This window comes from Scardinius erythrophthalmus (genome assembly GCF_964197995.2).
Source record: "Scardinius erythrophthalmus genome assembly, chromosome: 16".
Classification (NCBI taxonomy): domain Eukaryota; kingdom Metazoa; phylum Chordata; class Actinopteri; order Cypriniformes; family Leuciscidae; genus Scardinius; species Scardinius erythrophthalmus.
In genome coordinates this window covers 18,573,892-18,586,482 of record NC_138236.1, presented here as the reverse complement: position 1 = coordinate 18,586,482, position 12,591 = coordinate 18,573,892, and the positions used below count along the sequence as shown (strand labels likewise).

Below are 12,591 nucleotides of genomic sequence, written 5' to 3'. Positions count from 1 at the left end.
ACCTCCAAGCATCCTTTTGCAGAACTTCTGCAGGGTTTCAAGACCCATAAGAAAAATTATTAATGAAGTAACTGACAACATTGAAGCTACTTAAAGGGATAGTTTTAGATATTTAAATGTATCTTTTTTTTTTCTTTTTATTTAGCTTTTATGACAGAATTTTTTTTTGGGTTAACTATCCCTTTAAGGTGACACACACCTTTATATATTTATATATATATAAAGAACTATATATATATATATATATATATATATATATATATATATATATATATATATATATATTATTATTATTATTATTATTATTCAATCAATCTTAATTTTATCTGAAAAAAATTCTCAAAAGCAATAGGGGGTTTTAACTGAATCTTGATTACAAGCTAAATTTACAGGTTAATTTGCCCTAAATAAACAACAATATAAATTAGTTGAAAATATACAAACAGCAGCATTTAACTAAATATTTTATTATAAAAAAGGCAAAACGGCTGCAAATGCCCTTCGGCACAAGAGAGACTTAAATCTGGGAATAGTTTCTTTTGGAAACCGGATGATTTACATGCATCTTATGATTGAACTGATTCACTAAAACGAATCAAACCGTAATGCTTAGTGTACAACACAATGTGACATAAAATGTGACAATATGACATTGTTATTCTATGCTGTACTTATTGGAAAAAAGTGGCTTGTTACTGAAAAAGCTACATTATTATAACAGCTAAGCTATACTGTAATGCATTTTACTAAAAGTAATGCTAGTAGTGTTGCTACATTTACTCCCCTGGATCCAACGAAACCCACTTGCTATTTGGTGTGTGTGTTGGGATTTGTTGGGTCAGAGTGAACTAGCATTAAGACGAACCTTATTTTGAAGGTCAGTGTTGGACAGGAGCTTAATCTAATTGTTTTTGCATTGTTAGGATGCAGCATCACAGCTCGGTGTCAGTTGATGTGACTGATGAATATTCTGCTGTAATGGATTTTATGATTGATGGCTGTGTGTTTTTCAAGCAGGTTTATCTCTGCTCTCCTTTAGATGGCTGATTGATGTCTCTGAATATTGTGTATCTCTTCAGCTTTGTGCTTAAGAGAGGTTGAAAAATGACTGCCGTGGCTGTCAAGTGTTTGATAGTTCAAAGTTTGAGTTTTGTCCTTTCGGTGCCATTGAAATAATCCAAAACAGGTGAAAAGAGTCCTGATGTACTTTAATTTGAATGGCTGATTGGAGAGGGTAATCACTTTGTCCTTTGAGAGAAGCTCTTGTTTCAAAGAGATGTAAATGCAAATTATCTTTCCTCTCATGTGCTGTTTTATCATTAATGATCGTGTGGCCCAACTTAGCTCAGAGATCTCTAAGAGCTGCATTAGAATCAGTCTGCGCTGAAAATGAAAACATTGAAGGGCTTCTGTTAAATTTCAGTCAGGACACCCAGTATTTCACATAAATTATGATATTTCAGGTCACAGTCTTTACTTTTGAACAAAGACACTGAACAACCTTTGATCTAAAACAGCTGTTTTAACTTCCTAGTGCAACCGGTGGGAAAAATATAAGGTCAAACATGATCTTTTGATGCTCTTAATTTGAAAAAGACCACCACAGGGACTATTGGGACCCATCTCATCACCACAGCAGCTAGTTTTTGAGAGAAAATGCATATAAAGACATTAAATACAATGCAAGAATATATCTATTTGGAAAGAAATCTGTGTAAAAGATGTATCTTTGCATTTATTTGCATTTATTATATAGAAACTATATTGAAATATAAACTGTTAAGTTTTACTGTTTAGTTTGATCAATATCAAATATGTATGTAGATCTTAATATATATATATATATTCATTTTATGAATATTGGAGTAATGGCTAATTTAAAAAAAAAATATTATATATAATATTTACAAAAAATTAGCTATTACTACAATATTCAGTGTCACATGATCCTTCAGAAATCATTCTAATATGCTGATTTATTATTAATGTTGGAAACAGTTGTGCTGCTTAATGTTTTTTTTTTATAACCAGTAATACTTTTTTCAGGATTCTTTGATGAATAAACAATAATAAACAGCATTTTTTTTTAAAATAGAAATCCTTTGTAATAATATACACTACCGTTCAAAGGTTTTGGGGTCAGTAATGTTTTTTTTTTTTTTTTTTTTAGAAATTTTAATTTAATCCAGCAAGGATAGTAAAGATTTCTATTGTTAGAAAATATTTCTATTTTGAATAAATGTTGTTCTTTTTAACTTTTTATTCACCAATGAATCCTGAAAAAAGTATCACAGGTTCCAAAAAAATATTAGGCAGCAACTGTTTATCAAATACATCAAAATAACTGAGTATCAAATCAGCATTAAAATGATTTATGAAGGATCAGGTGACACTAAAGACTGGAGTAATGATGCTGAAAATTCTGCTTTGACATCACAATATTACTGTGTTTTTGATCAAATAAATGCAGGCTTGATGAACATAAGAGACTTCTTTCAAAAACATTAAAATAGTACTTAGTACAAAAAACTTTTGACCGGTACTGTATATATATATATATATATATATATATATATATATATATATATATATATATATATATATATATATATATATATATATATATATATATATATATGAAGAGTTCAGATGCAAAAGCCTCTAAGTACCACCTGAAATTTTCTTCTAGAATGATCATTTTTATCAAGCTCGTATATTTAAGTTCAGTAATTTCACTTAAATGACATTTAATAGGTAATTTTCATTGCCATTTAAGTGAATTTGCTGAACTTAAATATACAAGCTTGATAAAAATGATCATCCTAGAAGAAAATTTCAGATGGCACTTAGAGGCTTTTGCATATATATATTTATATATATATATATATACAGTGTTCGAATTGTGTCAAAGCTCTTGGGGGGTCCCCCCCCCCCAACAAAAAAAAAACGTAATAATATACATATTTTCATTTATTTATGTCATATAATACTCATACAATAATCATAAAATTGATGAACAAAGACTTTTTTCCACCCAAAATATATGTAATAATCCGGGTTTTTCCTGGCTCAAAACGAGGCGTAGGTGGTAATATCCCGATCATGTATCTTAATAAGATAATTAAATGTGTATTTTTCGTAGACAATCATATAGCCTACTGTGTTTCGCACAGTATTTTTGCGGGTTGAGCTCGGTGCCTCTAGGGGGGTCCGGGGGCATGCCCCCCCGGTAAGAAAATTTTGTACATTTTAAAGATAAATTCATTAATCTGGTGCACTTTGAGTCCCCCGAACCTGCTGTTAAAAATAAATAATCCACCCGCCAACCTCCCGAACCTATATGATATTCTCTGATTTAGATATCTGCATCTGATCATCACATTTCAATTATTCAAATTCTCAGTGTTAAGCATGATAATATGATAAAATATCACACTGAAGTAGGCTGATTTAAAATTAAGATTTATTTAAAATAAAAGTTCTTCTTTTGTCAAAATTACATTTCCAGCCTAAACAGAGGCTTTACTCCCTTCAAACTTAAATTGTCAATGTTTCATTACATCACTGTTGGAAAACACTCTTATCAGAATATTTTTTTTTTTATCTTTATAAAGGGCATTTCTTTCCCTAATTTTTACTCTCTATACTATTTCCTTACTCTCAGGGAACTGAGGTTACGTTAGTAACCAAGTACGTTATTTCTTATTTTATTTTTTTTTTATATTGAAAATTGTTTTAATAAGGGCATTTGTCCGGTTGGGCAAGTACAATTCTCTTTCACTTGTCCCTTAAAAAACACACGCACGTGTCCCGGACAAGCGTTAAAGTCGAAATTCTATTCAGATCAGTAAATTATCAAACAATCATAAAAGAAAGAAATATTAATATTATCTTACTGTCATCGTGAGGTGAAAATGAGGATCCACTCTGCCAGACTCTCATGAAAGTGCTTATTTATAGCACGAAATTTATTTCTCGTACCATTTATTCTCCAAAAATAGTTTTTGCGTGCATATGATACGCACTTTATGGCGTGTAATACACACGGACTCCACACCCCTAATCCTACCCAAGGGGTTTGCAGTGCGTATCATTTACACGCAAAAAAAACAACAACTATTTTTGCCGTATAAATGGCACGATAAATAAAATGTATCTGTTTATAAATTCAACAGTCTGTAAATTCCTTCAGAAAACAGCGTGTGGCGCACTTGAGCGTCTTTTCAGACGCAAATCTAATTTGAATTACTTTCTAATGCAGCGGCAGCGCAATACTTTGATAATATATATATATATATATATATATATATATATATATTACCTAATAAATTATGTTTCTAGTAGTTTTAATGAAAAACCAGGGGACCCCCCAAGGTAATTTTTTGGGGCCTTATGGGGGGTCCCTTGATGCTTATGGGGGGTCCCGGACCCCCCCAGCCCCCCCTCAATTCGAACACTGTATATATATATATATATATATATATATATATATATATATATATATATATATATATATATATATATATATATATATATATATATATATATGAAAACCTAATTAAAATGAAAAATTCACATTCTTGATATAAAGCTAAACTGCTCATATCCATCAGGTAAAGCTTCTTGCAACTTGTTGCTTGTGTAACTAAAACTGGTAAATCCAGACTGAAATGAATCACACGACTGGTTGTTTTTCTCTTTTCAGGTGCACTTTAACACACGGTTTGTGATGAAGACCCTGATGACCATATGCCCAGGCACGGTGCTGCTAGTCTTCAGCATCTCCCTGTGGATCATCGCTGCCTGGACCGTAAGAGTGTGTGAGAGGTGAGAGAGAGAACGAACGTGAGGAAGAATGAACAAATTAATCATTGTGTATGGAACTGCGCCATTGTGTCTAGACGCTGTCAAGTTTCTAATGCTTAATGAGGACTCACCTGAATCCCCACCAATAAGTGGCACTGCCTGGATGACAACACACCGCTTGAGGTGTGCGAACACTCGCTTTTACACGTCTGCTGTTCTGAGAGAGACCAGAGAGAAAGAGACAGATAAGGAGCACTTTCATTCACACCCTTGTTTCTGAAACCTTCCCCTTTTTTTCAGCTTTCCCCTTTTTCCAGACACATATGCACTCCGGGTAGCAACCAATCGCGACGTACATCAACAGATTTCCCATGTTGCATCTTAAAAGGGTCGCGGGATAAACTAGGCCCTCAGGCCAATGAGTGGGTGTTTCCGACTCTGCCAGGCGTGTTTCCATGGTTACAAACTCTGGATGTGTGTTAGTCTCGGGGTATACGCTTTAAAATATCGAGGGTTCCCCGGATTGGGGGCCTGAGGTTTGATGATTGTTTTGATAGCGGTAGGCTCGAGCAGCACGATATGAGTGACGGTTTGCGCATTTGAACTGCCACAAGTGATCAGGGCAGAGTCGTTGTGAGATGAGCCTACAGGGATCTGGTCTATTTATATGCACTGCACTCAAAGTCATCATTTTAAAGGCCCTTTCCAGAGGAGGAGTCTCCCTGCAGGCTGTATGCTGCTCTTACTCAGTCCGGCATGCACACAGTGGGCTTTAGACCTCCCCCTGACTGGATGAACTTGTTTTGTAAACTATATTCTTGGGAAGTTGCTATGATGCCTTAAGAGGACTTAAAGAAACTGATGCTACTGTACAAATAACAAAAAAGGCTTTGATTTTCTTCTGTTGCAGTCAACATGAAATTGGTTTTATTTATGTTCTTAATATACATTATTGGTCTTATTCTGCTCAACTCATTAGTTCAAGTTAGTAAAAAATAAATCACATTGTTTACATATTTATTGATCAGTTTTTGGGTTTCCTTGGAATCAAACCTACAGTAGCCTACGACCTTGGTGTTGTTAGTGTCATATTGAGCTTCAGGGAGTCTTTAATACGCCTGCTCTCTCTTTCAAAGTGCTCTGTAGAGAATTTGTGAAAGCATTTATTTTTCAAAATGGAAAATATTTGTATTCATCAAAATAGTCTGAAATGTCATTCCTTTTTATAAAGATGCTGTATGCAATTTTTTTGACTGTACTAAATAAAATACCATAACATATTTGCAGAGATTCAGGAAACATGCTAAGTTCAAATACTTGTTTCTCTGAAAAACAATGCTACAGCCAGTTATTCTTCTCTGAAATGTGCGTTCCGTGTCGGAATGTTTGTTTTGTTCTGATCTGTGGGATTCCGCCCACTCCCAATTTTCCCAATAGTAGCCTATTTTAACACCCTCGGTTGTCAGTTGACGGAAAACCCAGCGTATTGCAGCCATGGAATCCAGCAAATGAACTGGGACAGAGATCGCAAATTTGACCTGACCTAAAAAGCCTTGACAATAAAAAGAAAAGAAAAAAAAACATGTACATTACCTAATCAACTTACAATTGTACTCGTTCATGTTGTGTCTCCTTAAAGGTCCGTTCACACCAAAGACGATTACTATAAAGATAACGATAAAGATATAATTCTAAAAATCGTTTTCAATATTAAAGAATAGCAAAGTTCACATCACACCTATAACGATAACAGCACAGAGAAACTATATCGTTGGAATCACTTTCAGAATGATTTTTTCCAGCTGATGAACAATAAAAACATTGACAGCCAATCAGAATCCATCCTGCTGTAATGAGCTTGAGCATTTAAAGCGGCAGACAAGCTCGCATTTTGAATAAACAGAACGATATTTTCCGCTGGTGTGGACGCTAATATAGTTATCTTTATAGTTATTGTTCTTGGTGTGAACGGGCCTTTAATCTGGCAACCCACGTGAGTGTCGAGGAGGAGGGGGCATTGGAAACAACTCTCCAATATTTTGAATTTGGACGGCAGTACCCATTTCAACCACTAACTGTCGGTATTACATACTGCACCTTTAATGTTGTTACCTTGACTTAAAGGAGAACTCCGGTCAATTTTAACATTGAGCTCATTTTATTGTACATTTGGAGTGCTGTCAATACAGAGAACAACGACAAAAATCGGTGTTGCCTACACCGAGTTATTCTATTTTTAAAATTTGCACCCTGTTGACTTCAATGGGGCAATATTTAAACCTGCTTTTAGCCTCTTAACATCCTTGATGTGTCATTACAAGTGCACAGAAAATGTGAGTGATTCCTTCTGAGTGAACACAAGTGGATCTGACTGCGGTAGATTTAAAAGATATGTATAAAAATTATGTTATTTAAGCCAGCGCAAATACCTGTTTACATCCTGTTTTTCGGTTGAAGTCCAAAGTAGTCGATTGCCGAGTTCACGCGCGTGATCATTGGTAACTAAACTAAAATAAAATAAGGTTTAAACATTGCCCCATTGAAGTCAACAGGGTGCAAATTTTAAAAATAGAATAACTCGGTGTAGGCAACACCGATTTTTGTCGTTGTTCTCTGTATTGACAGCACTCCAAATGTACAAAAAAATGAGCTCAATGTTAAAATTGACCGGAGTTCTCCTTTAACGCGTAAAGTAGGACTGAGAGATGGGCTACAAACGTGTTTTCTTTTTTATTTTGTTGTTTTTATTTTATTAAGTTTTATTTTATTAAGTTTTATTTATTTTTTATTTTAGTTTGGTTTTGTTTTTGTATTGGTTTGCCATTATTGAGATGTTCTCAGGGAGGATTTATTTGTATTTTTTTGCTGCATCAAATTTATAACAAACATTTAAGAACCTTCTCAAAGTTTCTCGACAGGCCTCTGGGCAAACACTTAGACTTTCTAGAATTTCCTTCAAAGTGCTTTGCAGATCAGATTAAGGGATGGAAATGGATGAAATAATTTGATGTGAAAACTTTGATGTGATATTTGTGCCTATTTCACATCCAGTTATTGCATACCTTCCACAGCCAGAACCTTGTTCAAAGTAGCTTTCAAAAATCAAATCTTTCCAGACTGAACCGCTGCTTCTTTATTTCTCTCTCAGGTACCATGATGCTCAGGATGTGACCAGTAATTTTTTGGGTGCCATGTGGCTCATCTCCATCACCTTCCTCTCCATTGGATATGGAGACATGGTGCCTCACACCTACTGTGGCAAGGGAGTGTGTTTGCTCACAGGAATTATGGTACAAACACACACACACACACACACACACACACACACACACACACAAATAGCACAGAGATTTCACACCCACAGTGGCAGGGGACAGTCTAAAGATATGTTTTCCTTCTCGTTATCTTATTTCTAGAAATCCAAACATGCACATCAGCCATGTCTGTTAGCAAACACCAGGACGCACCATCTCACAAACATCCAGTGTTTTTAGGACGATTGAATCCTCTTGTGTATTCTGGGACGGCACATTTGTTCAGCTTTTAGGCTGTTTTAGGACTGCCATTGTTCTTCCTGATAATGTTATGATGGCGATAGCTTAATGTAAACCCCAGGTATTTCTTGGTATAATCCCGAGCCTTTATGTCTCTGTGCTTGAGGAATGCTTGACAGGTGGTGTAGCGCAATGGTTTAGCAGTGTGTTTATTTTGATATTGAGTTTGCAGATGTAAATATCTGTTAGTAAAGGTCACTTTCTCTCGTTTCATTCTACTCTCTGTTGTTCTGTTTGGAGTACTTGTTCTTCCTGTTCACATGCTGTCAGTTTCTGTGTCTCTAAATATCCTACCAGAGACTACAGAGGAGAAGTATGGTTAACTTGACATGACGGTTCTTTTTATTTTAGTTTTGGGATTTTTTTTTATATTTCTCTCTCTCTCTCTCTCTCTCTCTCTCTCTCTCTCTCTCTCTCTCTCTCTCTCTCTCTCTCTCTCTCTCTCTCTCTCTCTCTCTCTCTCTCTCTCTCTCTCTCTCTCTCTCTCTCTCTCTCTCTCAATTACACACACACACACACACACACACACACACACACACACACACACACACACACACACACTATACAATACAATAACATAGCATGTGTCAATGACAAATAAGTGTGTCCATGATAAAGTAAATGAAATGTCTTTTAAAACTCTAGTTTAAAACACTAAGTTGTTAAAAAAATATTCTCTCTGTATTCCTATTAATTTCATGTGGTTTTGGAAAAAATATTTTAAAGATTTTTTAAGAATATTTTAAACTTAATGATATTAAAATGTCATGTGATGTAATTATCAAGTAAATACTTAAAAGCTATTTTTGTTGCACTATGAGTTTAAAAAAAAAACAGATATCATTATTAAATTATAAATATCAATCAATAATATCAGTTTTCGGGGAGTTGCACCATATGACATCTAATTTTAAAAACTGAACTGAAAGTTTGTCAAATTATCTGATATTTTACTCATTCAGTCACGTGGGTTTGCAGGGTCCTCAATGATATAATTTCCTGTTATATTAAAACAATTTCTGCATGTTGGTTGCACCACATGACTTTTGATTTGAATGTTTTTATAAAATATAGCCAAGCTGCTTAATAATGATTTTTTCTGTCATAATGTTTCTTCATTATGATATCAGGACAGTTGTATCATCTTGACATTTTTGGCTCAATGCTACCCAAAATGAATTTTAATTAAAAACCTGCTTATCATAGAACAGGTGTATTCAAGTCATTGTATGTGTGAACTGCATTATGTTTTGAATATTTATTAGATCTGACCAAAGAAAATAAATAAATAAACTGACCCAGATAATACTGATATATTCCCACAGTATAATGTTTCAAACCGTTTGTGTTCCTTGCAGGGTTTTAAAAAAAATATGAGCTGCTGAAGAGATGAGATGCTACAGAATAGGGATTCTCTATAGAAAGAGTGTTGGATGTGATTTCTTTTACTATTGATAGTGGTTGTAATGACTTTCTATAGGCAGAATTATGGCGCTTGTTGCTATGACAACATAGAAGGCCAACTCTGTTAGACTGTACCACTGCCCTGCGGAAACAGGAGTGTTTGGGCAGGGCTTTAGTTTGCCAGTCGCTTGGTGCAGCTCAAGGATTTGGGGATGCAACAAGCACCTGTCTATCCTGTCTGCAAATGTAGATGTGGAATCGAGGACATTATGGTCATAGTGTCTTGGAAAAACCTGTTATCTCATTCAAACACCAGCTTAAGGATAAATGATTATTATAGTTGAGAATTAGCCTTTCTCTCGCATCATAACAGTGAATATTCTGCGTTTTAAACCGGAGCTCTAACACAATGGTCTGGTTTCACAGACATGGCTTAGATTAAGCCAGGATTAGGCCTTAGTTCAATTAGGACATTTAAGTAGCTTTTATGAACATGTTTTAGAAAAAAACATTACTGGTGTGCATCTTGAGACAAAACAATTGTACTGACATATTTTAAGATATATCAGAGCAAATTGCTTTCAGTTAAAACAGTTAAAACATGCATTTTAGTCTGGGACTAGATTTAAGCCTTGTCTGTGAAACCGGGGGATATATTTTGGTCTGAGGGCAGGTGGTTTTTCTTATTTTCTCATGATATCAATAACTGTCAGATCTGGAAAGAGGCGAAATATAAACTGCAATGGAGTATGTTTGCAGAAAAATTGATCATTCTGACACTCTTTTGTCACTTTAAGAGATTCTTTTTTTTATGTGTTTTGGTCTGGGAATAGTTTTATACAAGCTGCCATATGGAAACACACATACACATTTTGACAATGTCCTTGGGGTTTTTTTTTCCGTGGATGGTCATCATGTTTTATTAAGTGGTGAATATGGGAAACAAAAGTGCTTCTTGAAAATGGGCTTTTTCGTTTTATTTTTATGTCTGGCTCTAGAGTATTTTGGGGTTGTACGTTTCTCTTCCGTATGTCTTGCAAGTGGGTTTAAAAACATTCCATTAGTGTCTCCACACACACATACACTATACACATATATGCCCCATACACAGTCATAGGAAGCGCACACACTTTCATTAGTCACTTTTTAATTCCATTTCATATCTTATTAGTAGTTCTCCGACCTCATTAACACTTCCCCTCCTCTTCTCGTTACTTTACATTACAGTTTTTTTCCCCAGAAATCTTTTCTTTCTGCGTTAAACTATTGTGTTCCTCTTTTCTTGATCAGAAATTGTTTTCCTCTCTCCCTGTCTACCTCACTCCACCTCTTTACCTCTAAATGGGTTTATTTCCTCATTTTCCCGTAACCTGCCCACAACCTTGGTCTTTTTTCCTCTGTGTACCGATACTGCTTCGGTGTAGTCATTGAAATCTTCAGTTTACATGTTTGTAATGTGTAAATGGGAGTAAACCTTTGTGTGTGTGATTGTTTTTTGTTTTTTTGTATCATCATAGTCTCTCCAGTGATGTCTACACTGTTAATGTTTCCTAGTCTATTTCAGTACATGGATGAATCTCAAGAATCTCAGGTCAGGGTCATATTTCTTCCCAGTATCAAAACATTTTTTAAATGTAAATTATATGAAATTATATTTGGTTACTCTGATTAAATTTACATTACTTTTATACAGTAATGACAATCATACTCATTATCATACTGCTTTTTTATCAGAATAAATTGGGAAAAGGCAGTACAACAATGTGAATACTTACAAATTTACAAATTTTTGTTTGAATATCATGAATGAGAGAACCACATTATGGTTTATTCAAAAGTTTGGGGTCAGGAAGATATATATATATATATTTTTACAAATACTTTTACTTAGCTAAAAAAGCAATTAAAGTGGAATTTATAATGTTACAAAATAAATTTTATTTAAAATAAAATCTGTTCTTTTCTATTCATCACATAATCCTGAAAAAAATATTATCTTCCACAAAAATATTAAGCAGCACAACTGTTTTCAACATTGATAATAATAATAATATTAAATGTTTCTTGATCATATATTCAAATGACTTCTGAAGGATCATGTGACACTGAAGACTGGAGTAATGATGCTAAAAATCAGCTTTGCCATCACAGGAATAAATTATCAATATAATATATTACAATAGAAAACAGTTATTTTAAAAATCCTCTTTTTTTTGGATCAAATCAATACAGCCTGGGTGAGCATAAGGGACTTCTTTTTAAAAAAAAATATTACAGAATCTTACCCCCGATTTCAAACCCAAACTTTTGAACAGTATCTCAAAAGGAGTTATTACTATTTTTTAATTTAGTCTTAGTCTCAGTCCTGTGTCAAATGTACTTTTTAGTTTTTAGTCCAGCCTTGTCCTGTTTTTGTTTAGTCAAGTTTTAGTCAGCTAAATGTCTGGCCATTTTAGTCTAGTTTTAGTCAATGAAAACTTAGTCACATTTCGTCATGATTATTTTGCTCAAAATTATAATCATAACGATTGTCGTCATTTTAGAAAATTATTTTTATATTTCATCAGAATTATTGCACTTTCACCTATAAGCACAAATCAAGAGAATGTCAACTCATACGCATGGTTTATTTGACCTCATCTAGTTTCCTTATTTATTAGTGGCTATTTATCATATAAATTAACACACTCTCTACATTACAAAAGCTGGTAAAACAAGAAACTTCCCTCAAAGATTAAAGCAGGGAAATTCCTAATTCCAAATTCCATTAATGTTTTTCAACAGCAAAAAAAATCACAATCGCAAGCAGTCGATTTATTACGAATTT

General features: G+C 34.1%; 1 protein-coding gene across 2 annotated transcripts in view; it reads left to right on the top strand.

Moving 5' to 3' along the window:
• The window catches only part of kcnn3 (potassium intermediate/small conductance calcium-activated channel, subfamily N, member 3), a 66,816-nt gene that overhangs the window by 36,971 nt on the left and 17,254 nt on the right, over nucleotides 1-12,591 (top strand). For both annotated transcript variants that reach the window (XM_081388311.1, XM_081388312.1), the window contains 2 exons: nucleotides 4,706-4,827; nucleotides 7,955-8,096. In XM_081388311.1, the coding sequence (XP_081244437.1) occupies nucleotides 4,706-4,827; nucleotides 7,955-8,096 (264 nt within the window). The remainder of the gene's footprint in view (nucleotides 1-4,705; nucleotides 4,828-7,954; nucleotides 8,097-12,591) is intronic.